The sequence below is a fragment of the Heterocephalus glaber genome, unplaced genomic scaffold (assembly GCF_053883595.1).
Source record: "Heterocephalus glaber isolate CG9 unplaced genomic scaffold, H.glaber_assembly_v1.0 deba00001428, whole genome shotgun sequence".
Classification (NCBI taxonomy): Eukaryota; Metazoa; Chordata; class Mammalia; order Rodentia; family Bathyergidae; genus Heterocephalus; species Heterocephalus glaber.
The window spans coordinates 22,923,757-22,951,743 of record NW_028258293.1 but is presented as its reverse complement, the minus strand read 5'-3'; the positions used below and the strand labels follow the sequence as shown (position 1 = coordinate 22,951,743).

The window sequence follows — 27,987 nt, the reverse complement described above, 5'->3', positions numbered from 1 at the left end:
GTGGGAGGTGTAAACAGGGGTCAGAGAGTCCCCAGTGCCCAGCCAGCCAATAAGCGTTAAACCACACTGGCCCAGCCCACACAGCCCACCTATTGAATTTTTCCACGCACAGAGGAGGAGAGAGAAGAGGCCTTAAAGGCAAGAGACTGAGCTCCCCCATCAAACCACAAGTATTTGTGGAGCCCTTTCAAATTTTCCTATTCCCTCTTTGATTTGTGGCTTTTGGTGGTGGAGTTTGATCTGCACCATTGATACCCAAGGTAAGGAGTGACCCTCCTCTTCTCAGGTGTGTGAACAGGCAGGACTCCATGGGAATCTTTGTACTGCCCATATTCTGTGTGAAAATAAGGAAGGGGATGCAGGCCCAAGGCCTAAAAGTAGATGCAGGTAGGCTCCCACTGAGAGTGGGGTGATGTCTAGTGCTTTGGCCTGGGCAACACCACAGAGTAGAAGTGACATTCCAGGTGTCTGCTGTCACTGGAGTGGGGTGGTGTGGGAGACTAGAATGAGAATTCACTCAAGGAGTAACCAGTATTTTTTGTATGGAAACCTAGGATTGCTTTTAACTCCCAGGTAGAGGCTGCTCCTTAACCCAACAGAGTTAAAGTGTTGTGAATAGTCCCACTTTCACTTGGCCTGATTAGTTCAGGTGAGCCACCCTTATCTGTCCTTCAATCTCAGGCTTCTCCTGCCACCTGTGCTGTTTGCTATTTGGTACCACGGGCTTCCTCAGAGCAGCTTTTCTCTCTGATTTTCTCTCTGAAAACAAAACAAGCCACCTAAAAATCTTTGTAGTTCCAATGTATCTCTTACCTCCTCTTCCTAGCAAAGTTCTAGAAATAGTATCACTACCCCGTCAATCTTAAAAGTGACCTAAAATTTCTCTCTACCAAAGTTGCCAATACTTGCCTATGAGCCAAATTCAAGTACAGTTTCATGACATTTCTTTATCTCTTTGGGATTTGACAAATAGACGTAAATAAAAAGGCTATGAAACAAAAATTCTTCCAAGGAGTGCATTGTGCTATATCAGAATTGTAGATATCATGTAGTGGAAATCTGGTAAGATTCAGACTCGTACATCTTGGCTCAAAGGGATACTGAGGAAGGCAGGAGGAAAAATGAAAAAAGTGGGATTAAAGAGGAGAGAAAATAGCAAGATGTGAGGCATTGTTAAAGATAATTATATAGTACTGTGGCACCTTGTAAGCCAGGTGTATACATTAACATTTTTTAATCTTTGCAGAGGCAGATTCTTATTCCTGCTTACAGATATGAAAACTGAATCTCAAAATGCCTGATTTTGAAATAGGGTGCTAGTTAGTATGTGCTTTCAGTGGAATTTTCTTGGTAAAATTTTTCTTGCAGTAGATTGAGGAGGTGTAATAGCTAAAATATGGAAGACTGAAGTTTGACTATGAAGAAGATGGTGATGGAAAGGAAATGTTTAAAGATGGCATGCAATTTGGGCATGTTTAAATGCTAATGGAAGGACCTAGAAGACAGGGAGAAGTTAACATAGAGAAGAGGGGTGACTAATGTGTCACTTTGGGAAGAGTTGCTGATGGAACTCGGGTCACAGGTGGAGGAATGAGCTATAGGAAAGGAGGGAGAGCTCCCTTTGTTCCAGGAAAGAAAAAGTGATAGGCCTATATACAGTGATATCTATAAATTTCTAGGTAGGAAGTTGAGGATGTGTTCTGTGCTTCACTTTTTCTCACCTACCATATTCTGTGTGCCCTGGAGAAATTTCAGTGTTTGATGTTTCCTAGGATTTATTACCTTCACTTAAAAAAATTTTAGAACCAGATTTTGTTAAATCTATAATCTAGACTATTCTATTTCTGCAAGGTCATTTAAAAATAACCCTAAAATTGCTAATAGCTCACCAGTAACTGTAGGAAGCAGTCCTTGTTTATTTAATTTGAGATACTTCACTTTGTGTATGAGGTTAAATTCTCCCTTGTGTACATTTTGATTCCTACCACCTATTTTCCAATGCTATTAGCAAGAATAGGGACACATTTCAAAAGACTGAAAGGACAGAGATTAGTACAAGATCTAAATTGAATTCCATATATACCACTTACTAGATCTGTTCGGGCGAATCTCTGAAGGGAAAATGAGCTTGAAGGGGCTGGGAAGAGTTTAGTGATTAAATGTAGATGGCTTAAGTGATTAATTGGATTCCCCAGGCTGGATAAAGGCTCTTCAGATAACTTGATAAATAATGGGAAAATGCAGGCCTCAAAAGACTAGGATTTGATGGTGTTTTCAGAGCATTCACAATGGGAGGGCATGAAACTGTCCAACTGGAAGATATTAGTAGAAAATGGGTTATGGGAGATTACAATTTGAGAATTTGAGTAGTTGTTGCTAATAAAGCCTGAGGTGAGAACATCAGAAATGCTGGGGTGCAGTAAGGTTACAGAACTTGATGTCAAGGATGTAAGAGAATGAATGCTGTTCCAGATGAACTTTAGCATTGAACTTAGAGTAACCTGTGTTGAGGACTAAAAGTGGAGGGAGCTTTTGTTAGCAACAGACTCTTGGTGATGTGTGGATTTGTGACCAGAAATGACATTCTAAGAAGAAGACATTGTGGCATATTGCAATTGCATGTGTTTCAAGAATAATGTGTTGGCAGGGGTGCAATAACAGTGTTTTATAGGCTGAAATACATATTAGATAAGGAAAAGAAGAGATGAGTGTAACCGATACTTAGTAGAAACTTGTGCTATGGAGGTGATATGAGTTTCTGTACTGTAATACTCTGAAGTTGGATTTTACCACTTTGGAGAAGAGTAGACTGAGGTTCAGAGATGAATTTTAAATTTTTATAGCTGATTAAGTGGTAAGCTGGGATATAAATCCTGGGAGGATGGAAGAAACAAGACAGTACAGTGATCTATATTAGACTATTTTGTGGTAGAAAATGTATGTACAGAAGACACTAGATCAGTTTTAAGCCTGATGTAGTGGGCTTCAGCACATGTTCATTGAATTTTTTTTCTGTAGAGATTTTATTTTCTAATTGTACTTAGGCCTCATTTATTTCATTTTTAAAAATTATTTTTCCCCATTAGAGCCTGAATCCTGATCTAAGGACAAGATGGTAGATTCACCAACATTTTCCTCCTTTACTGATTTTGGGCTGCTATTGTATTTGGAGGAGCTAAATAATGAGGAATTAAATAAATTCAAGTTACTTCTAAAGGAGACCATAGAACCTGAGCACTGCCTAATGCCCTGGACTGCAGTGAAGATGGCTGATCGACAGCAACTTGCTAACTTGATAAACAAATACTACCCAGAAGAACAGGCCCAGAAAATGACACTCGAACTTTTTGCTAAGTTGAACCTGAGGGAAATGTGCGAGAGAGCAAGAGCAAAGATCAACTGTGAGTGGTGCTAGGATAGATCTGGGGGGAGGGAGAGGAGATACCATGGACCCTCAAGTTACGACCAGCCTGACATATGAACAACTTGGATTAATTAGGTTAATGGAAGATTCATCTGCCTCTTGCTATCTATAGTGTGTACCTAGGTAAACATCCAGATCTTGGCTATATTGACTTACAATCAACTTGAGTTACAACCAGCCATTGGGAACCAATAAAGCTTGTGAGTCAAGGGCCCACTGTATTTCCTGGAGCTCACTGGAATGATTCTATAAGAGACTGAGGGATTAAATGATTCTGAGAGATACAGGTCTCGTGGTGGGTATTATATATGCCAAGCTTGTTGGGTCATTGGAGGAACTTGGGAAAAACAGAATTTGAATACTGTTGCTTAGCACGGCTCCTTAACAGGGGTGGGAGGGATTTGTCATCCTTGTACTTACCAAAATGATTAAAGGAATTAAGTGATAGAAATTATCCTTCCTAATGTGCTTCTGCCTAAACCATAGTGTCATAAGTTAGCCTATGACTAAATCACATTTGAGATTCTAAAATATCAGTAATGAGCTAAATTACTAAGCAACAAAATCAAGCCAGTATTTTTAGTCATCCCAGATGTGGAATATTGTAGCCATTTAAAATTCCTTACTCATATACAAGACTTTAGAGCTACAAGGGTGTATCCATTACTCCTTTGAGCTGCACTGTCTCCCTGAGGTCAGTACAAGCAATGAAACTGAGACCTATTATGCATGGTAGGGATGGCAAGAGGTCTTACTCTAGTGGTGTCTGTACCACATCACTTTGTAGCCTCAGCTGAGCTGATGGAGCTCAAGACTTCTGTTGGTGATCAAAGAACTGGACCCCCGAGGATAATGCAATCACCAAAGCTTATTGGTTTCCATAAATCTCATTTCCCATTCTAACCTGTTGCAGGGACACCAGAGACCATGGAACAAGAGATGGCTGAGGAGGCAGAGCTGAGTGAGTAGATAGGCTCCCCCAACCCCTGCCAGCATTTGATCTTTTGAAACATGATTGTAGGTTTAACACACAAAGGATCATTGTTCAACACTGGTTAACTTCTGATACATGGCCTGTGCTTATTGCCTGAATGTCATTCCAAAAGTCAACAAAAGTAGCTCTCTGGTATAGGTGAATCAGGTCCATATTGGTCCAGGCCCTTAAGAGAGCAGTATTTCAAAATGCCCAATCAAAAGTTGACAGCCTGATGAAAAAGGTGTATTCATGTTTGTGTTTTATGGACTAAAACTGAGTTGACAGGGCCATGTGACTTATTACATCTATTCCCTTACTTTAGAGATGGTGCTGTAATTGAGTTCCAGGCGTGGTAACTGACTAGTCCACATAAAGTATAATTTCTAGAATGAGGTATTCTCAGTCCTACTTCAATACTATTTCCCTTGTTTTGTTTTGAATCCTACAGTTCTAGTTTCTATGAATAAATTACTGTAGAAAAACCCTAGACCTTTTATTCTTAACCCAGGAAAACTGCTAATGAGCCACATTTCATTCAAGAAATAATTGAGAACTACTTTCATTTCAAGCACTAATAAAAACAAATTGCTTATTGTATTATTTGACCATGACTCTAATCCCCTACTCTGACCTTAGTTTTTGATCTACCATGAGGAAGTTTTTCTTGTGGTATAAGAAAATAATTGCTATTTTTATGATTTCAAACCTAATGTCTATTCCCCTAATATATACAGTTATATACATAGTTTACTAACATCTCCATATTTTTGACAATGTGTGATAAAACATTATAGAATCTTTGGAAACTAAGTACACAATAGAAAATAAAAACAATGATTTACTAATGCTTCTGTGTGTTCCAGCACCACACTATTTGAATTATAATTTCATAAAGTGTGACTTTTTTTTTTACCTAATGTTTTTTATTCATGTCTTTAATGTTTTGGCTATGTGTCTATATTTTTGTTTTTCAATTTCATGTAAGCAAGACATACACATTTTAACATGTTCCTGCCAGCTTGACCCACTAGTGGTATATGCATTGGGTGGCTTGTACCACTGGTGGTACAAACAGATCTAATTGCTTTCATTGGTGTTTTTAACTAATAAAAAGGGACTCAACTGGACAGTCATGTATGTACCACCAGTGGTTCAAGCCACCTAGTAGCTAGATATACGAATTACAGCCCTGTTGTGAATAGATTAAAAGATTCAAATATTACGAAAGTACATAAAGTGAGTTTCTCATCCTCTCCATTCCCTTCCCCAATCTTGCTATTTAGAAATATGCACCAGTATTAACATTTTGGTGCCTAGTCTATAGGCTGAGGTATAAAGGTCATTTAATTTTTCTAGAATAGGATTATATCATACACATTTTCTGCGATTTTCTTTTTCAGCTATGACTTTTTGCATATTTGCATTTTTGTATTGTACTTTATTCAAAAATTGCATAGTATCCAATTATGCAATTGCATTCCTTCACTTTTTTAATCCAACAAATACATTTGAAACTTGTGTGCAAGGAAATATTCTAGACTCTGGGCATGAGATGAAAAATACACTGAATTTTGAGAATATATGAAAGGAAGAACTAGCATTGAGGTTTGGAGAAAGCATCCCTGAAACAGTGTCATTTAAATGAAGATTTAAAAGAAAAATCAGATTTAACTATGGAAAGCCAAAACTATATTTTCATTCTACTTGGATATTTGCAATTTTAAAAAAGATATTCAGGCATTTTGCTTTATTAATTACTAATTTGTTAATGCCCATTAATTCATTTCTATTACATAAAATGGATTATTTTGATTAGATTTATTTTGGAGCTCTCCTTTGTCACCACCATTGCTGTCTCTGCTACTTATCTGAATGATTATGTTCTCCATGCATGTGATCTTTTTTCTTCAGAAAAAGTATAAAACTATTCCTAGAGGGCCGGGAATTTAGCTCAGTGGTTTTGCTGCCTGCTGCGCAAGCGCAAGGATGCGAGTTCGATCACCAGTACCAAAAAAAAAACAACAAAAAACTATTTCTAGAATAAATAAATTTTTCTATCACATTTTTGATGATTTTTTTTTTACAGCTTCTAATGCAAGTTTTAATTGTACAGGAATACTTTTGCTTGATTTACATTAATTTAAAATCTAAACCAGATTTTATTTCAGCCTATATTTTTGTTCCTTGTTTCAGGTCCAGTATTAATATTGCAATTAATGGAATTTGGTTTTCTTTGTCTGTTTTTTTACCCTGGTCCATTCTAACTGGTTTAGGTGCTGGAACAAAATACAAAATTCAAATAAAGGAAAAATTTCATATTTTGGAAAAGAATTCTTTGCTCAGAGAAGCTTCAGATTTCCACCATGGACTTTCTGAAGAACACCAAAAACTGTTGGTACATTTGTTTGATGTGGAAATCACAACTGGTCAGCAGATACGGACAGTGGTGCTTCAGGGAGCTGCTGGAGTTGGGAAAACGGCATTGATGAGAAAGGCAATGTTAGCCTGGGCTGAAGGAAATCTCTATCGGCACAAATTTACCTACGTTTTTTATCTCAATGGGAAAGAAATTAGCCAGGTGAAGGAGAAAAGCTTTGCTCAGTTGATATCAAAGGACTGGCCTAGCACTGAGATCCCCATTGAAAAGATCCTCTCCCAGCCAAGTAATCTCCTTTTCATTATTGATAGTTTTGATGAACTAAACTTTGCCTTTGAGGAACCTGAATTTGCACTGTGTGGTGACTGGACCCAAGTACACCCCGTGTCCTTCCTCATAAGTAGTTTGCTGAGGAAAGTGATGCTCCCTGAATCATCCTTACTGGTCACCGTAAGACGCACAGCTTCCAACAGACTAAAGCGTTTGTTGACTCAGCGTTTGTTGAGGAGTCGGCTTTATGTAGACCTACAAGGAATGTCCACGGATGCAAGAAAGGAGTATATTTATCAGTTTTTTGAAGATAGGACCTGGGCCATGAACGCATTCAATTCAATAAGAAGCAATGAGATGCTTTTTAATATGTGCCGTGTCCCCCTGGTGTGCCGCTTCATCTGTGCTTGTCTGAAGCAGCAAATGGAGAAGAATGACGATGTCACGAAGACGTGCCAAACAGCCACGGCCGTGTTCACATGCTATATCTCCAGCTTATTCGCACCAGTAGGTGAACACTTTCCTAATCTACCCAATGAAGCCCAACTGAGAAACCTATGCTACTTAGCTGCCAAAGGAGTGTGGACTATGACACATGTGCTTTACAGGAATGATCTCAGAAAGCATGGGTTCACCACTTGTGATACCTCAACTTTTCTAGATATTAATATTCTTCAAAAGGACACAGAGTATGAAAACTGTTATGTATTCACCCACCTCCATATTCAGGAGTTTCTGGGAGCTATGTTCTATCTGCTGAAAAGAGATTTGAAACACAAAGAACATTCCTCCCAGTCTTTGGAAGATTTGAAACTGTTACTTGAAAGCAGAAGTGATCAAGACCCCCATTTGACACAGCTAAAATACTTTTTGTTTGGCCTTTTAAATGCGGATATAGTAAAACAACTGGAGGAAACTTTCAAATGTAGACTGTCCCTGAAGATAAAATGGGAAGTACTTCAGTGGGTGAAAGTACTAGGAAACCGTGACACTTTTCCACCATGGCTAGTATTTATGGACTTGTTTCACTATCTGTATGAGACTCAAGATGAAGCATTTGTAGCCCAGGCAATGGGAAAGTTCTCAAAGGTTGTCATTAATATGTCGAAGGAAATTGATTTGCCTGTATCTTCATTCTGCCTTAAGCACTGCCGATGTTTGCAGACCCTTAAGCTGGCTATAAATATGGTAAACTCGAGCGCTGCAGCTGAAAATGGGTAAGTGTATTTTGTCATTTCTCTGGGAATGCCCCGTGAAGAGTGAAAATGATTTTGTCAGAGGGAGGAATTACTTAGCTGGGAACCCAGGGTGGGATAACCCTTAAGAGTTCTATTTTATAACATTGAGGCCAGGTATTTAAAATCCTTATTGACCAGTCATAGCTGATGAGGAATAGGAAAATCTTGCCTGAGATGGTTTTCTAGGCCTGAGGGTAATTCAAAGAAAGGGACTGGGCTGAAATTTCTCAGCTGTCAGCATTCCTAACAACTGGTGGTGGTGGGGAATTAACCTTTAATCCTTAAAGGGTGTAGTATATGGTAGTGCAAACTTGTATCTATTAGGGTATGTTTAAATTTTGCATTCATTAGGTTATGAGCAGTGACTCAAAACTTACAAATTTAAGAATAAGGGGCCAGAAAGTTTTTGTTGAAGCTGGTGTACATGGGTCATCTATTTGTCCTATGTCCTCTTGTAACCCACTGACCTAGCTTACCACCCCATTGTACAGATGGTGAGCATTGCCTTGTAGTTTATGAATGGTCTCCTCCATATAATGTCTATCTAAAGACTATCAGAGGTTAGTAGGAAAAAGTAGGTGATGAATGAATATTTTTGAAAGAATGAGTTTTAAGTGTACTTTATTGCTTTTACCTTATCCTCTTCCTCAAGTTGCCCTTCTGATTCTACCCTATCTAAATCTAGGGGAAGGGTTCAAAATTCTTCAGTGGAATTCAATTCCAGATTTAACTGAAATTAATTCAGGACTTACTATAGGTTATATAATTAGTGAACCAGATACACATTCATCCAATTTAATTTTTATGGCAACGGAATTATATATCTCATACATAAATGTATTTTATCATTTATTTTTAAGATTCCAAAATTGAGGTTCAGAGATATTTAAATAGAAAATAAGTATATAATTCTTGATTAAAACACACATAATATAATAGCTAACACTGGCTGAGTGTTTATCACATACCTAACAGTCTAAGTTCTTTGAGTCTCCTACTAGCCCTAAGAGATAGATGCCATCCCTTTCTATTTTACTTTTGGAAAAAAAACTAACACAAAGGGATGAAACTTGACTGGGACCATTATCGGATTGTAAATCTTGATTTTTTTTTCCAACTTTGCCCAAGCTGTTCCATTACCATTACAGTTGCAGAAGCATTTCTCATATAAATTTCCTTGCTCTCTGAATTGTGGGAACAGAAATATGTAGGCCGGGATGCTCTGACCTGAAAATTATAATTTCCTTCAGTCAGTTTTCTTAACTGACTTCATAGTTCTATTTAAAACTGATGTGATTGAACCCAGGGCGTTAGAATGCCTTTTATGCCTAATAATGTTAGGAGGGTAGTCTGGCTACTAGATTGTCAAACCTCTTCACTTATGTTGGAGTTAAATGCTAGTTAATGCTATTTTGGCACTGCTGTCAAAATAACAAAATGTGTCTGAGAACCCAGTGTGTTAAAAGGCAGTGTAGGTGACCTCAGTCTGTTCTACAAAATAACATTGTAAACTTTTCTATTTCACCATTTGTGTTTCTATATAGTATGTGTATGTAAATAGTATTTGTATATAGGCAGCACTTGAATGTTGTGTGTAACTTATCTTGCTTTTATACATTTAAGATCTCAAATGATAGAGAAACTACTCTAAAGTGTCATTCATTCCATTTAAGCCATGAGAAGCAGTAGTGATTAAGTAGCTACTATGCCCAACGCAAGATGTTAAGACTTAACATTTTAATATGAAAGCTACCAATCATTAGGGGCACTTACAATGTGAGATACTTGGTGAGCATTTTCTGTGGACAGCCCTGTTAAGTACAGTTGCCAGCAGGCCAGACTGGGGTAAGAAATATTTTTGTTTTCTAAGATGGAGAAACTGAAACATACATGGATTAGTAAATTTGTTAGTTTGTCAGTTTAGTGAATAGCAGACTCAGGGATGCTCTGTTCTACAGCTTATGCTTATTACAGATATCCTATTCCTTAATCCCCTTTCTTTGTTTATAATGAGTCTATTGGTAATATACCCAATAATCAATTCTTACAGCATTTAAAGTTCAGTATTTTGTGTCTCCACTAAATTTGACTATTAAATCTTCACATTCCTATGAAAAAATACTTCCATTTTGCAGATGAAGAAAACTGGGCTCAAAGAATTGATGTGACTTGCTTAAAATAATATAGCTAGTTAAATGGTAAAACAGCAATTCAAAACTTGTGGTTTTTAGTCTATACCACATTACATTTAATGTCTATTTACTAATCCTACACCTTGTGTTTCATAGTATTTATCTTCTTAAAATTTGGCTATTTAATGCCTCAGCTATTTGATAATCTTGTTCCTTCTGAGTCTTTCCCTTTCAAGTGAAGTCTCTAGTTTTCATTTGGTGTGTAACAACCAACAGGAACCAGATAGCAGATGGGGGTGGGGGGCAAATAAAGCCTCTGGAATACCCAGAGAAAATGTCCTGGTGGGCCATGCCCATGGCAAAGCTGCACTGAATGTTCTTAACATTCCCAAAGACCATTTACTTTTACCCCAGTATCACCTTTTGAGAGTTGCCTGGGTTGAAATAAATTGTTTTTTTCTTTTCTGATTATATAGGCAAATAGATGGTAATCATATCACTCAATGCTGGCAAAATCTCTTTTCTGTGCTTCATACAAATGAACACTTGACGCAACTTGACTTGAGCCATAGCAACCTTGATGAGTTAATAATGAAGATTTTTTGTCAAGAACTAAGACATCCAAACTGTAAACTACAAAAATTCCTGTAAGTCTGACATGAAAAAATTGAATGACATTCATTCTGACCTTTTTTCTACCTTCCACTCATACCAGTCACGGGAAATCAACAGTAAATATATATAGTCATGCAATACAGCTATCTCATAAGATTATATCACATAGTGACCTGATAGCCATAGTAGTTTAAGTACAGTCTGTTGTTTGAACAATGACAAATTACCTAATGATACATTGCTCAAATCATATCATCGAGTGATGCATGACTGTACCTAAAATCTATCACGTAAAATACTCTAAGAAGATGAATAGTGGAAATGTCTGAAGACATGAAGCACAGCCAACTCATTCTAGAAAAGATTCCAGACTATAGTAGCTGTTGAAGTGGGGTTTTGAGGCTTGCTTAGGAATTTTTTAGAGGAATAAAGGGTACAGAGCTAAGATACTCAAGGCAGATCCACAAAGCACTTTCAAAGACATGTTCTGGAACTTACTATCCTTGATTTTTTTTTTTCTCTTGGAAATAACATCAACAAAATGTATAGATACTAAGTGTGCATTTAATGACACTTATGTAACTGGCACCCAAAACAAGATAATGTTTATCAGAATTTCCCTGTACCCCTTTCTCTTCAGTCCTGTCATGCTACACAATCTCAGAGGTAATCATCTTCTAATCTGTCATCACAATTCATCTTCTTAGAAGTCACTTAGGTTTATTTGTGTCTTTTGCTCAATATTTTAAAAAACTTATCTTGAATTTTCAACAGTTTTACTGATTAACAATTGACAGTATGAATATACTATAACTTATTTGTTCTCATTAGTAGACACCTGAAGTTTTACCAATTTTTAGCTATTATGACTAAAACTGTTTTTACCATAAGAAAAGGAAATATTCAAAGCAATGTGTATTTTAAGTCAGCCAGCTGAACTCAGTTTAGAGTACCACAATTTTTTTAGTAACATCCAATGCATCAGGAGGGAACCAGTCGAGCATATTTACCTTCTGTCAGGCCTGATCTGGGAGATAACATCAGTGTGTTATAGAGCTTCTCCACATCCTATTTGATTTACAATGTCTTGTGCTTCCAGAAGGTAGGTGTTGTGTGGTTTTCTTTTTGTGGTTGTGGACTCCTTGCAGCACTGCCTTCTTGAGCTTTTAAGGCCTTTGCTTTAGCTTCAGCTTTGGGAGAGGCAGAAACATCCTTTACTTTCAGCTCCATCTTGGTGAAAAGATTTAGTCTTTTTTGTGACATGTGTTCATCTTTTGGGCTAATATGTAGGGATATAATTGTTAGTTCATAAATGTATCTTTTATTTAAGATATAACCAAACAGTTCTTCAAGGTGATTGCACCATTTTATAGTACCAGTAGCAATATGTGAAGATTCCAGCTCCTCGTTCTGCTTACCAATATTTGCTGTTGTCAGTCTTTCCAAATTAATCTTGATTCAAGATACTCTTTAAAGTGTCCTTGTTTGCATGTCTCTTGCTGTTTCTGTTGGCTCTGCTAGGGGATGGAACTGTTTTTACTTTCCTCTGTATTTAGTCATGTGCCCAACGTTCATTTGATACCTAGTAATATGTACTAACTGCTGAACAAATGATAGGTTATTGGTTATTTTTCTTTTTTTTTTGGCCTTTTTTTTTTTTTTTTTTGGTACTGGGGATTGAACTCAGGACCTTGTGCTTGCGAGACAGGCACAGCACCACTGAGCTAAATCCCTGGCTATTGTTTCATCATTGAAGATACAAATCCATCAGAATCTCCTATTTTTGGTGAATTCTTACCTTAGATTTAAGCAACTAGAGTAGGTCTGGTCTTGAAGATAAGGTGAGGCAACTGTATGCTGTGATTAAGGGATTCCTGGAAGTCATTTTCACTCATCCCTAAACATCCCCCTACATTGTCCTTTCATTGTCATCAGTCCAAATCTTGATTGATGCCTTCTTTTGAGATAAATGGCTTCCTCTTAGAATATGTGTTTCTCAGACTGATATCACCATGGTGACTGTAGTCTTTGCCACTTTCATCTGGCCTCACTCACGTCTCTTTTTTTTCCCCAACAAGTGAGACAGGGCTTTCAGTTTATATTTACATGTACCTTAGGCACTTTTATGGGATGAGGATGGTTAGTGCTTGGTAATAAAAGCTTTTTCTCATGAGTTCTTAGCTGTAAGTAGAGAGAATGGTAGAAGAGGAATAGTAGTAGGCACAAGGGAGGAGAAGGTAATATTGTAAAGAGAGGTTTTGAATAGTTAATGGGTAATGTGAATAGACTGCATTTGGAGACATTGGAGGCACTATAGAAGAATCAGATGTTTCTAACACTGATAGAGTTGAAATATAAATTGGAAGAAATACTGAAAGACTTAATTTTATATTTTGCTTTGGACAGCCTCAGTACACCTAATATTTGTCCATAAAATGACAGGACATATTTCGCAACAATGTTTTTTTGTTAATGATGCATATAAAATAGTCAATGTTAACTGTCAACTTGGATTAAAGAATACTATTATGAATTAATGTAATCAGAGTACTTGGAATGGGTCTGATAATTTTGGTGGTTATTCCTAAAATTGAGTTCAGAGGTTCCTTTCTGTTTCTAGATGTTATGATTTTTTTGCTTTAAGGAAAGTTAAGGGTGTCAGAATATAAACAGAAATCAGAGTTGTAACTAGGTTATTTTTCTATGCAATAACCTGACATTAAGATTTATTACCTGACCTGGGATATTAGAAACCAGAGCCAAAAAAAAAAAAAGATGAAAATGAGAGAATACCCATAGAATATCCCAGATTTAGATGTAAAAAGAAAAGGATGCTATAGCCAGGGAAAGGGATGATTTTTTTAATCCTTCTGCAAATTTTTCTTCTTAAGGTTGAGGTGTGTTTCTTTCCCTCATGGCTATCAAGATATCTTTAGTTTCTTGACTTGCCAGCAGAATCTGATGTATCTTGACCTGAAAGGGAATAAGATAGAGGATAATGGAATAAAATCATTATGTGAAGCCTTGCAATACCCAGAATGTAAACTGCAAAATCTGAGGTAAGTCTTGAGTCTTTCATTATAATTGAGATCTTTGTCCAATAGACTGTTGTAGCCTGGACTTGGTGTTCTTAGAGCTAGTTTAAATCTACTTGATGATATGGAGTCCCTGGGATCAGTAAAGCTGGGCTGATTTCCTTCAGGCAGGTCATCTGTTTCCTAGCATCCTCCACTGAAGACTTCTCTTTGTATAATTCTGGGTCTTATCTCCTAAATCTGGAATAAACAAGAATAGAGTAAGAATTTATAAACATTTAACATTTCTCATATTTCAGTGCTGGGATATATTTATTGTCTCTTTAAATGTTCATTGAAATGGACACATTGATAACAGGACAGTGCTGGGGCAGGGTTAGTTTTATTTGATCTTTGATAGTGAATCCTCAAGTTACAACTGTAACTCAGTAAAAAGCCAGAAGGTTGAGAAAGAACAGTGTGGCAGCTGTCAACTGCCAAGGTGCTTGCTTGCTATGCGTTCTTCTCAGTGGTTGCCCTCTGGTTGATTTTCTTTCTCTGAATGACAGGCTTAGCAGTCATACTTGGTCCTAACATTGTGTGACAGATTTTAAACAAAGATCCTATTTTCCAGTGAGAATCATTTAAATTGTTTCTGAAAAAACAAAAGTTAAAATAGGTTTTATCTTAGAAGTTTTTAAGTTCCTGGACTCATTTCAGGGGGTCAAGACTGAACTTTGATGTGTCAAGGGTCAAGTTGAGAAACAGGTTACATTCAGGGGTAGGAGAAATACAGTAAGTGAAATCTGAAACAAGACCTTTTTAAAAGTAGGCAGATGAATTTGTTGATATTGCGAGATAAGTCGTACCAGTTTTTACAAGATGAAATTTACTTGACACCAATCATGTTTGCAGAGTTTTTGGATAATTGAAAATTGAGTGCATTTGTTAGTGGGCCAGGTTAGGGTAAAGTTTATGTTTTATGAAAGAGTTTTAGAATCTTTTGAGGAATTTTCTGTGACCTGCACTTCTGAGATCCAGGTGAGAAACTACTGGTTTTTATATCTCACAAAGAAAACATATTAGTAGCCAAAAGTCCTAGAAATTCAGCCTGATTTTATTGGTCCCTGCAGCTTCATATCTAAAAGTAGTAGTTATCCTCCCAGTGACCTTATCTAACCCAATCACTTCCCAAAGGGTGCACCTCTAAGCATATGGATTAAAAGAAGTAACACATAGATTAAATTTCCCTTCTCTTAATACCTCATAATAGCAATTAAACCCTAATATGAGTTTTGGAGGAGACAAATTATATTCAAACCATAATTCAGTTATTACTTTATTAAGGATGAGAGTAACAATGACTTTTTTTCCTGACTTGACAGGTCATTTCCATATGTGTAAAGTTTAGAAATTTATAAATATTAATTTGAATGTTATAAATGACACATTAAATGACACATTAAATGACAAAGTTATAAACTTAAGAGTAGTTTTTACAAGACATAGCAATTTCTAAAATATGAGTATGATTCTTTAGTTATAGTAAGACAGAAAAATCTTATAAAATATTTTCTGACTTGTAATGCTATATATATATATATATATTGCAGTTGCAAAAGAGAATATTTTAATAAGGATGAAATTTCATTCATCAGGAGTTAGAACATCCCATAGCTGTTAATACTAGTAAACACTAAGAAAAAACATCCTGAGAAACCCAAACATATGATATGAACAAATGGGATATCAAGCAGTTAATATTAATGCAGTTAAAAGCATCTTATATGTTTGCAATACCGTTTGTATTTTTTCTTAAATGATATATTTTGTTTCATTTGTTTTGTGTTCAGGTGTGTCCAGAAATTCGTAAGTAATACTTGTTTTAACAGTGATTACTAATTATCCTTTAGATTTTTCTCCCCAAAATATATTTTTGAATTTTTAAATTCAAGGAGATTTTGTCATTTATAACACCTGTATGTACACACACAATTTCTAGTATGCTAACCTGAGATTATAAAGACTATAAAGACTATATTTTGGACACTTTTAAATCTTTTCCGATGTTTTATCATGGAAAATAATAGTTATTTAGACTTAATTCAAATTTAATTTTTGTCACTGTTTACTGCCAAGTTTGTTTTTTAAACTTGGCTTTTGCATTATACAAAACCTTAATTTTAATTCATTGTATTCTTGCCTGGTGTGATTTTTAAAACACTTCCATGAACTGTATATGAATGGTATAGTTTGACTTTTTATGTCCTTCAATTGCTCAACTTACCTAGATTTAGGTCTCCACTTTGTTCTCAGAATTTTTACTTTGCTATGTTACTTTTTAGCATTTAGTGTTCTAAAGTCTTAAGAATAGCCTGGCTCCTCAACCCCCTGGCTCCTTCTCTATCTCCTGAGTTTGAATACTTTATCCTTGGTGATGTTAGCATATTTTTCATTACTTTTGCATGAAATTACTTTTTGAACTGTTAGCAACCATTTTTAAATTTTCTCCTCAAATGATTACTTTATTAAAATTTTTCTTCTTTTCCTCTTTTGTTATGATTTTTCAAGAGCATCCAATGATCATTGGTTATAACTTTTCTTAGCTCTCAATTTTTTTGGTCATTTTAAGTTTTTTTTCCTTTTTTTCTTGAGAGTCTCTCAAATTTATCAATTTGATTTTTATGTTTTGCTTCAAATCTAAATTTTCTTAATTTTGTTACACTTACCTCAAACCTGCTCCCTTTGTGTCTCTCCTTGTGATATGCTAGTTGTTTCATAGTCAATGAATTCTATACATTGAAAATATACAGCAAATCTTCCTAGTTTCTTCTATTTCCTAGTTTAGTATAATGTCCTTCTATAAAGCTTTTCATACACAGGTCTCATAACATTGAGATCTTTATCTGTCTAGAAGAGTCTAGAAGAACTCTATCCAAACACAATGCCAAGATTTCCTTTGTTTCCTCAACTACCTGTATGGCTGCTGATATAGTACCCATTTGATTCAGTTTACTCAGGCTGCCATAGCAAAACACTGAAAGTTCAAGAGCAAGGTGCAGGCAGCATTCGTTTCTGGTGGGGCCTCTCTCCTTTTGCTTTCTCCCTGTGTCTTCACTTGACCTTTGTGTATATGCCCACTCCTTGTGTTTCTTATAACCATGCCAGTACTTTGGATTATGGAGACTCAAGTTGATAATCCTTAATTGAAAATACCTGGAGCAAATCCAGCTGGCAGGAATGAAATGTTGCAGCTGCCTGACTCTTCTTACAAATCTAATATCACTTACAAAGCTAGTATCACTCCAGCCATGTACAAAGTACAAATTGTTCCTAAATAGGAGTCTCTACAAGTATTTACAATGTCTTTACATGTATTTTTTTCCTATTTCCCTTCTTATCTTTATTTTTAGAAAGAATTTTATTTCTGATTTACTTCATTTTCACTCTTAAGAACTGGGTTCCTTAGAAACATAACTTGATTTGCCTCTAATTTCATGTCCACTTCTATTGTTCCACAAGTCAGTGTACAAGGGAACAGTTAGTCTCTCCATCCTCTGTTCTAGTTGGAGGAAATTCCTCCCAGATTAAAAAAATTACCATTTGAAGGTATTTTAAGATGCTTTCATACATAATTTCATTAAGGAATTGGGGAGGTTGGAGATGGGAGAGACAAGTTTCCCTCTCTCCTCTTCTGGTTCTTTATCAGAGCCTTACACTTTAAATAATTTGTTCTGTGTAGGGAAGCTGGATATTCAGGGAAGTTTCCCAAAACTAGGAGATCTTTACACTCTGGCTGAGTACATGGTGGTTGTAGTTCTGAGATGCGGTCATTTGTTTTTCTATATTTTCCAGGTTGGAGTCTTGCAACCTAACTCCAATTTGTTGTGCTGACATATCTAAGGCTCTCATCAAAAGCCAGAACCTGGTATTTTTGAGCTTATCGACCAATAATCTACTGGATGAAGGAGTGAAGTTGTTGTGTGAGGCATTAGGACACCCAGAGTGTTACCTAGAGAGACTGTCGTGAGTCAGTTGTTTATAGCTAAGCTGTGATTTGCATACAGAAAGTGCTTGGGTCTTGACACTAAATGAATTGCAGCCCTGCATGAATTTGCCATACACACTATATTTCTTCACCTCACCTTTTTTTTTTTCTTCTTTTTTTGGTGCTGGGGATGGAACTCGACACATCCTTCCACTACCACTGAGCTATACCCTCAGCCCTTCCTTTGTTTTTCTGATTGACCTTTTCATTCTTTTCTAACCTTCTATTTCTGTGCTTTATTTCATCATACCCTCTATGCACAACTGCAATGGAATTCAGTTTAAGTAGATTTGTTGAGGTTCTATAGTAGAAATAGAGGAGTTATAAATACCAGCTGATTTCCTTGTGAAGAGAGGTATAAGCCATGAGAATTCATGAATCCCTTCCCATGTGTTTCTCCTTCAGATTAGAAAGCTGTGGCCTCACAGAAGCTAGTTGTGAGGCTCTTTCTTTGGCTCTTATTAGCAATAAGAGACTGACTCATTTATGCTTGTCAAACAACAAAGTGGGAGATCATGGAATAAAGCTTTTAAGTGCTGCCTTGAAACATCCAGAATGTACTCTACAGAGCCTTGTGTAAGTGTGTACTATTTTTCATCCTTTCAATATTTATATAGTTTGAAATATATTTCAAGTGTTACTATCCCCAAGGATAATGTGTTGGCAACTTAATCCCCAAATGTAGTATAGTGTTGAGAGATGGGACCTTTTAAGAGGTAATTAAGTCATAAGGGCAGTGAAATAATGCCAATTTCAGGAGTGGGTTATCACAGCAGTGACTCCTGATAAAAGGATGAGTTAGGTCCCCCTTCTCACACACTCATGCTCCTTTGCCCTTTTGCTTCTTGCCATGGGATGGTGTAGCTAGAGGGTCATTACAGATAAAGCCCTCATCTTAAACCTCTCAGCCTCCAGACTGAGAAATTTATTTTCATTATAAATGCCAAGTCTTGGGTATTCTGCAATACCAGGGTAAGACAAGTGAAGACCTATCAGGAACAAATTTTGCTTTTTCTCTATTGTTCCCCTTAATGATAAACCATTATCATTAATAACATTAATAACTGCCACTTATTGTCTTTATTCTAAACCCTGTGCTAAAGTTACTTAATCTGCACCACACTACTTGATGGTGTCAAGTTGCCACCTGAGTTCTAGGTGCCTCACAGCACAGGTCAGGAAAGTGAGGCCTAGAAAGGTAATGTAACTTCCCTAGTGTCTCATGAGAAAATGAATTCAGAGCTGAGTGTGCCACTTATCCAACTCCATAGTCTGGGTTTAAAGCAAATAAATACATACTATTTAACAGAAGTAATACCATTCCATTGTATGGCCAGATCACAATGTGGTTATTTTTCATTTTTGCTAGGTACTTTTCTAGACATGAATTGATGTGCCAAAGTTTTTGTCAGAGGTATTTAAATTACCTTCCAGATAGGTTACTTATATTTCTAACAGTGGACTGGGGGGGGCCTCAATATTAGTAATTCATTGGGTATCCATAGTCTTTCTGATCAGTATTAGATAGGTGAAGATTAACTTTCGAAGTAATTTGATGCTGAACATCTTTTCAAATGTTTTTGGCCTTTTATATTCTAGAAATTGCTTCTTCATAGGCTTTTTCTTTCTGGATTTTATCTGCCATATGTTATAATTATTAATATCACTTTTATTATTTTTTACATATTACAACTTTATAGTCATTTTCAAAATATATAAAAGTTTAAAAATTGGGGTCAGATTATTCCTCACGACTTCTAAAGGCAGTACCATAATTGGGAATATGTTTCAAATATCCATTTGTTACCCGTTCATACTCTTTATAGTTTAAAATTTACATGTTAAATTATTCCAAATGTTCTCATAAGGCTTATATTTTTGCCTATATATTTACCCCTATATATCTGTTGTACAAAAATCACTAATGGTATGTCTTTTCCTTATTGACTGAAAGTGCCACTTTTATTATATGAAGAGTACTTATGGTTACTCCTACTTCATCTTCTTGCTGCTATATCCCATGTAGCTATTTCTGCAACAGAGCATTATATATGTGCAGTGTAAAAGAGGGTAATATTTGATTTATAACAAAAGCTCTGAAGAACATGAATCTAGTTTGTAATCAATTTAATGTAGACCTAAGTATGTCATATGAGACAGGCTGGCCACTAGGGTGTCTGATCTTAGGTGGAGTGTTGGCAAAGTAGTAGGGGATCATAATATAAATCCTTTTCAAAGATAAACATCTCTGGGCAGTAGAACAATGATCCAGTCTTTCCTCATATTCTCCATCCCGTAGGCTGAGGTGTTGCCATTTCACTCCAATTAGCAGTGAATACCTCTCAACTTCTCTTCTACACAACAAGAGTCTGATACATCTGGATCTTGGATCAAACTGTCTTCAAGATGATGGAGCAAATCTTCTGTGTAATGTCTTTCGGAAGCCGAGCTGTAATCTTCAGGACTTGGAGTAGGTGTTTTGACTCCTTTTGGGTAGTTTCAACTACAAATTGTCTGAGGGCAGGGAAGACATGACAAGAAAGACTGAGAATGGAATATCAAAAGAATATAGAACTGACTCTCATTCTGCCTGAGACAAGCTGGGGAAGTCTGTTCATCAGATTTTTTTTTAAAAAAGAATCACTATAGCAATTAAAACCAGTTTCCCTTAGGTAAAGATCCAGAAGCATCAGGCTGACTAGGAGCCATATTAGTTTTGCCTTGGTTGTGCCCTAGTAAATCTACTGGTGTTCTCTACTTTGTATCCATCCAGCTGAAACTGTGCCAGTTTTTTGTTCAGGCTTAGTTTAAACTTGGTTGTATAATTAAATGAACTTTCAAAATAACTGGAAAGGATTCAAAAATGTAACTTATGGCCATTTTCACTTGCAACCATTTTTTTTAAATCTCATTTTTCTTAGTATGTTTGCACTACATACTGTTTATATGCTTTGCATGGAGTTGGTTACAACTGTTTTTATTCCTATGTTCTCTCTTGGTCTTTGAGTAAACATATGCATAGTCCATGTATCTACATCATTGATTATTGTGTAGACATAACTTTAGTTTCCTTCTACTTGACGGTATTTCAGAAAAACATTTAAATATTTTAAATATTAATAACTAGTTCATACTTCACTATAAATATTGTGACTAGAGTGAAGCAAGACAGTGGTAGGAATTTCAGCTGTTCCACTAGGGCCTCCCATGGTACTAGTCACATGGGTAAGTCATTAAGGGATTTAAACTACAAACTCAAGTGCCTTGGTATACATAGAAGTGTTTGTCTTGACTGAACTGACTCATCACAACCAAACTTCCAAATAAGCTTGATAATTTATTGTGGTATCTGTAAACACCAAAATTGAACTCTCTAATCCAATAAGCACTTGTAGTTCCTTAAGGGAAGTGTATGTGTATATATGGAGTAGTATGTGATTCTCTGAAATTCCCTTGATCATTATTCAAATAGAAGACAAAGTTTTACTTATAGAGATTATTATGAAATCTAATAACTTTATTTCAGCTACCGAGATAGTGTTTAACCTGTATACTCAAGGTCCTTCTCAGCCCACCTTTTAGCATTGCTGTAAACAAAGACAAAATTATGCTTTTCTTAGTTAACATCATGGCTTCTAACAAGAAGAGATCCCTGGGCAGCCTTCCTAGGAGGAAACTAAGCCTCACAATTGTCAGGCTCATTTTTCTATTTCTTGCAGGTTGATAGGCTCTGTTCTCACTACTGCATGTTGTCCGGATCTGGCTTCTGCTATTTTGAACAGCCCAAACCTGTTAAGCCTAGACCTTGGGTACAATGACTTGCGGGATGAAGGAGTGAAAATTCTGTGTGAAGCTTTGAGAAATCCAAAGTGTAACATTCAGAGGCTTGGGTGAGTTGTTTTTTAAAAAGAAAATGATTCTTGTTTGGTAGCTAGTATAAACAGAAGTTGTTTCATATGTGGAAAGAGAATGAAAAAGGGAACTAGGAGGCAAATTACTCTAAGAAATCTGAATTTTCAAGTATATGGATCAATATATTGCATGTTCTTTGGTATAGGAGCCGCATCTCACATTTGTTTCCCTACTAATACCACACACACACAATAAATGACACCTGATTTGTGTCCTCCATATTGTCTTCCTTTAGATATTTCATTTGTCCTTGAATATTTCTTATTAAAGATTTTACTAATTATCTTGTATCTGTAAAATACTAGGTATATTCTCAAGGATCTTGCTGTTTAATAAAGTCTCACCCGTTCTGGGTACTACTTAGATTTAATCCTATATTTAAATTTTTACTTTTGAACTGATACTGGCTGGTACCTACACAACATGAACGTGCTGTATGTGTGGGATGCTCAAACACATATTCCAACCTTCAGGAATTTAAATCTAGAAAAATCGTCCCTGACTCTTCCAAGAAAGTGCTGCCATTACTATGTTTGTATTGGCTATTTATGTAATTTTTATCATAATCGTATTTTAACTGTTAGGTCTGAGATTTAATTTTATCTTATAACCTATATAATTGAGCTTGTTACTGCTTCATAGATGCTGGCAGAAAACAAGATTACTATCAGACAAAGGACTTTATTACTTATAGCATAGAGCATGAGCATAGCATGTTTGTGTCAGTTTCCTTTGTCCCCCAATTTGCACAGGGCTGTCATGGAGGGCCCAGATGGATGCCTGATCATTCCATTGTATAACAACAAGTGATAAGTAAGCTGCCTCTTTTTCCTAGTGAAAGATAATACCTTGTACTTCAAGGCTGCTCTTTACATGCACGGGTCTGGGAAATGGCCCAGGGAGATTTGTCAGTCTTGCTGTTTTGTTAGCAAAATGTGTAGGAGAGTGAAAGACCAATGGAAGTACCTCCTAACAGTATCCACCCAGTGTCTCTACACAGTAGTCTTGGATTTGGGGTCCGGGGATTTAGCTCAGTGGTTTCACCGCCTGCTGTGCAAGTGCAAGGACCCAAGTTCGATCCCCAGTACCAAAAAAAAAGTCTGCCCAGAGTAGTCTTGCATTCGGGTAAATTTGGCCACTCTGATTGATATGACCATGAGTGGACTGGGACCAGATCTGTTTAATTAATCTCAAGTGCCATTTAATTATGGCCATGATCAGTAATACTGCAAGAACAAGAGAAGGCCAACTTGTATTGATTTCAGCCATGACCCTACAGTCTTGAACTCGGCCAACTAAGTCTCAAGGAGGATTAACAGGTTTCTTGTCTGTTATTACCACAAAAGAATTAAGAATAAACTGCTGATCTTTGATATCAGTGACACTAAACAGGACAAAACATAGGCCAAAACCAACCCAAGTTCTCTGGAAAAAAAGACATTCAGTAGTTTACTGTTCCCTTTTAAAAATATATAAACCAGAGGTGCACAGGACACTCTTAATTTGGTATATTCTCTTATATTTGGTTTGGGTCCCCATTAGCTGGTTTGGTTACACCAGGTAGTCAAACTGGTAGTTACAGCTGCCTCATTGGCCTTACATGGTCTTACCAAAGGCTGCTCTCATCAGGACAAGCTTATAATTTGTCTCAGCCTAAATGAAATTGTACTGGTGGTCATATTTGCACACACATGAGGATCTACATTGAGGCTGTCATTGATTACCTTGTCACTGATGGCATCAGGGACAGAAAATTATTTCAAGACCTCTTCTGTCCGCATAAGATTTTGTTTCTATAGAAGGTAGATGGGCATGACAAACCCAATAGCGGGTCCGGTGGCAGCTGCAGCTGCTGCCTGATTCATATAAAGCACAAAATTATTTTTACCAGACTACAGTGTTGGATCTTGAGAGAAAATGAGAACATTAATTGTTCTTCCTAGTTTTTGTACAGTACAGGTTTTAAGGTGTTCTTTCCCAAGTACTGTTGCTACTGTTCCTCCAAAATCCCATCCCAGAGGCTGTCAATTCATTTAGCTGCACCAAAATCTTCAGTCCAGCAGGATCAAGGGAAGAGAGACAAAAGCATCTTTACATATAGTATCACAGAAACTCACTTCCCACACATTACATTTTACATTCTATTTCCTAAATAGTAAAGTCATGAAGCTTTGGGGTATTTAATCTGTCTTTAAAAATATGATTAGAAGGGACTGGGGATTTAGTTCAGTGGCATAGTGCCTACCTCACAGCCACAATGTTCCAAGTTCAATTCCCAGTACCAAAAAAGAAAATATGATTAGAGGTAAAGTCCAATTTAATATTCTTCCTATACAGATACTCATATTTTTTCATCAAATCTTATTGAAATTTTTCTCTCCTCACTTCTTGGCAGGAATACCTTTGCTATTGCTACAGGTCACATTTTTAACTGGTGTTGATCTGCTTCTGGGTTTTCTATTTTCCACTGGCTTCTTTATATTCTTAAGTACAATTAATGCACTCTTAATAATAGCTCTATAATTTTTAAAAACTAAGACAAGTCTTCCCATCTTCAAGATAATTTTGGATCTTTTTTCCATTCAATTTCTAAAACTTTAAATATAAAATTCTCACATTAAACACATGCACATGTACCTCCCTCAACCTATGTAAATATTGGTATTTTGATTAGAATTGTATTGAGTCTATCAGTGAGTCTCTTGATACTTCATTTCGATACCCTTCATTTTGCTGTGCCTATTTAGCTCTATCAATAAAGCTTAGAAAATTTTCCTTGAATGGCCCTGTATGTTAACTTTAATTTATTATATTTCAATGCTATTGTAAATGTTTGTGTCACATTGATTTACTAATCTTGTATTCTGGGGCTAAAACCAACTGATACACACTGTGTATCAATTAATATATAAGTAAGCATCATTGTTCATAATGGAGATTGGCTTATAATTTCCTTCTTGTGTAGTCATTACATTTTTGTATCTAAATCACAATAATTCCAAATGAGTTCAGGCATGTTCCTTTTTCAGTTTCCTACAAGTAAGTTGGTAAGATTAGAATTATTCCTTGAAGTTTGTAAAAGTTTCTTAAGATATCTAGTTCCTTTTTGTGTAGATTATTTTGAACTGATTCAATTTTTAAAATTGTTTAAATCTTCTCTTGAACTTTTTAGTTATATTTTATCCATCTCACCCAATTTTATTGGCAAGTTTCTAATATCTGCTCAATTTTTAAATCATAGATAGCGTGGTTCTTTTCTCAATCCTGATATGGTATTGGTAATTTGAGCCTTTTCACGTTGTATTTTTTTTCCCAAAGAACACACACGATGCTTTTGTTGATTTTCTATTTTTAAAATCATTTCTTGTATTTTTACTTCACCATTTATTTGCTAAATTTTGAGTTAGGTGCTTAGATACTTTCCTTTTAATATAAAATATTTTAAATGTACCTTACTATAGTTTCCTTGTACACTTTGGCTATTTTAAAATCTCAATTTTTAAATATGTTTTTTATATTTAATCTTACCATAATGGTCTGACAATATATTGTGCATGATTTTAATATTTTTAGCTTTGACATTTGCTTCAGACCATATGTTATATAATCAGATTTTCTACGTTCCATAGTACACTTACAGAATATGAAGAGTTGTAGGTTGCAATATACTAGGGATTGAATATTACATATCCCTCAAAGGTTCATGTGCTAGAAGTGTGATCCCCAGTATGGCAGTGTTGAAGTAACATAACCTTTAAGAGGTGAGACCCTCTTACCAGTGGGGAGGTACTTAGGTCATTGGGGGTGTCATCCTCAGAAGTAACTCAGTGTAGTAATCAAAGGACCCTGGCTAATTCTCTCAGCAGTGGTATAAAGAGTGAGTCTAGCTCCTGAGCATCTCTGGCTCCTGTCTTTATGTGATATCTCCCTCTTGTGTACATCTCCACCATTATGCAGCAGCCACACTGTGATGTAGCACTTGTGATAGTTATGTACCTTGTATCATAATATGACTTTGGCATTAACCTGAATTCTTGTGGGCAGCAACTTTAAAAGTTTTATATGCTCAGCACCTATACAGACACTCAATTTTTCAATGACTAAGTGAATATAAGGTGAAAATTAAATTCAAATAAGGGTTGGGGTACATCAGGTGCAGAAGCTACAGTTTAACATACTTCCTCAGTTCTTATATGGTCACTGGCTTTTAGAAGGACCTTTGATTGGTTGGTCAACTGATTAATTTCTTTAACCATTCTTCCATGTGTAGGCAACTGATCTAATGTGTTTGAAATATACTGTAGAATTCTGACTATCTTTGTAAAAGATATAATGTTTTTAGTGCTTTTATATTGCATAAATGGTATTATACTCAGTACCAAGTTTCTAAAAATCTATGCTGCTGCATTTTTAGTGATCGTTAGTTCAAGGCTTTCACCAGCTTCATAGTCACAGTATTTGGTAGTATGCTTGTTATTCCCTGAACTATAATTTATGACAGGAAGTGAGATGTTCAGCCTACAAATACCTAGTAATGATATTATAAGTACTTGTGGTCCTTGAATTTACCCTGTTTATTTTTAAAGTTTCTGCAATTATCCTCCACTCTAAGCCCACAGATCGTATCTTTGGTGTCATAAGATGAAGTCATTTTTTATATTTCTCTTCCCTACAGGCTGGAACACTGTGGTTTGACTTCTCTATGTTGTCAAGATCTCTCCTCTGCTCTTCTCAGCAACAAAAGGCTGGTAAAAATGAACCTAACACAGAATACCTTGGGCCGTGAAGGAATTAGGACTTTATGTGAAGTCTTGAGGTGTACGGAATGTAAGCTACAAGTTCTAGGGTAAGTCCTGAGTGGTTTCTAGAGGGATAGGGATTTGGGGAACCATTCAGTTGTTGGTCTCAGAATCAACTTGATTGTGGCTCTGTGGGAATCCTGGAATACTGAATGTTACAAGAGAATGCAGTGTAGTGGTTCAGAGTTGGGCACTCCAGAGTGAGACTCACTGAATTCTATCCCTACCTCTTTCTAATATTTAGTCTGTTTCCCTAATCCATTAGGGTTTTCCTTTCCTTATCTAATGGATGAAATGATAAAAATACACCTATGGCACTATTGTGAGCATAGCTGAGTCAGTATAGGTTAAGTACTTATAACAGTGCTTAGAATAATAAACAATAGCCTATCTATTTCATCATTATCATTACTATTTTGTTTGGATGGAAGGCTCTTTGAAGACCCCCTCTTAATTTTAATGTATTTTTATTCTATGTTCCTTTTTCCTCTTCTGTTACTGCCTTCACTGTATTCCCACTTCCCATTCATGTTAATATTTTCTATTTTGGCAGGTTTTTTCCTCTTGAAAAAGTAGAAGGCTATGGGTAAATTGAGTGCAGGAAAAAACATGTTCCTTTTTGTTTTCTCAGGTTGTGGAAAGATACATTTGATAAGGAAGCCCAGAGGCTGCTGGAAGCTGTGAGAGTTAGCAATCCGAACTTGGCCATTGATGATTCTTATAATAATAAAGAATGGTGGTCCTGGTGGTGGTATTTATGATTTGAAAAACCTATATCCCTTTAATAAAAATTTAGAGTTGCAAGGACTTCGGTTCTCGGCTTCTATGATTACTCCATTTTCAGAGATAACTGCACCTGATCTATTAGATACAGGTTAGTCACTTCTCCATAAAACATCCATTCTACTTGACAAAATTTGAGAGGCTGAAATAAAATGAAAAACCAAGTTCTCTGAAAAAAGAGTTTAAGAACTTATGTAGAAGCTTAGAAAAGACTTAGAAGATGGGATCAGAGAAGATTCAGATACCTTGTTTTCCTTCTCATTCGCACTGTCATGGCTTCTTAGTTCACTGCCTCACCATCTGTGACATCTTATTAGAATGCCTTTTCATGTGTGTTCTGGGACCATGGGTGTCAAAATCACTTGGCTGTCTATCTTAGAATGCAGCTCCATACCAGGC

The 27,987-nt window shown here is 36.3% G+C and overlaps 1 protein-coding gene across 3 annotated transcripts; it reads left to right on the top strand.

Moving 5' to 3' along the window:
• The first annotated feature begins 54 nt into the window (after positions 1-54).
• Positions 55-27,612, top strand: Nlrp14 (NLR family pyrin domain containing 14). Of its 3 annotated transcripts, none has more exons than XM_021243293.2 (12): positions 55-260; positions 3,087-3,401; positions 4,338-4,385; positions 6,674-8,264; positions 10,894-11,064; positions 13,924-14,091; positions 17,902-18,072; positions 18,500-18,670; positions 20,394-20,564; positions 21,814-21,984; positions 26,682-26,852; positions 27,437-27,612. In XM_021243293.2, exons 2-12 carry the CDS (start codon positions 3,113-3,115, stop codon positions 27,564-27,566), a joined length of 3,252 nt encoding a protein of 1,083 aa, XP_021098952.1. In that variant the 5' UTR covers positions 55-260; positions 3,087-3,112; the 3' UTR covers positions 27,567-27,612. The 3 variants fall into 3 exon arrangements, with proteins under 3 accessions (XP_021098952.1, XP_021098953.1, XP_021098954.1); XM_021243294.2 differs by lacking the exon at positions 27,437-27,612 and adding an exon at positions 22,759-22,819; XM_021243295.2 differs by lacking the exons at positions 55-260; positions 3,087-3,401 and adding an exon at positions 3,437-3,719.
• The last annotated feature ends 375 nt before the right edge of the window (positions 27,613-27,987 follow it).

What these genes read in the sequence shown, in the direction of transcription:
- Nlrp14 (XM_021243293.2), top strand. Translation starts at nt 3,113, where the DNA reads ATGGTAGATTCACCAACATTTTCCTCCTTTACTGATTTTGGGCTGCTA. An exon ending in AGCAAGAGCAAAGATCAACT is followed by an intron (nt 3,402 to 4,337) that starts GTGAGTGGTGCT and finishes AACCTGTTGCAG; the next exon opens with GGACACCAGAGACCATGGAA. An exon ending in TGTACTCTACAGAGCCTTGT is followed by an intron (nt 18,671 to 20,393) that starts GTAAGTGTGTAC and finishes TCCATCCCGTAG; the next exon opens with GCTGAGGTGTTGCCATTTCA.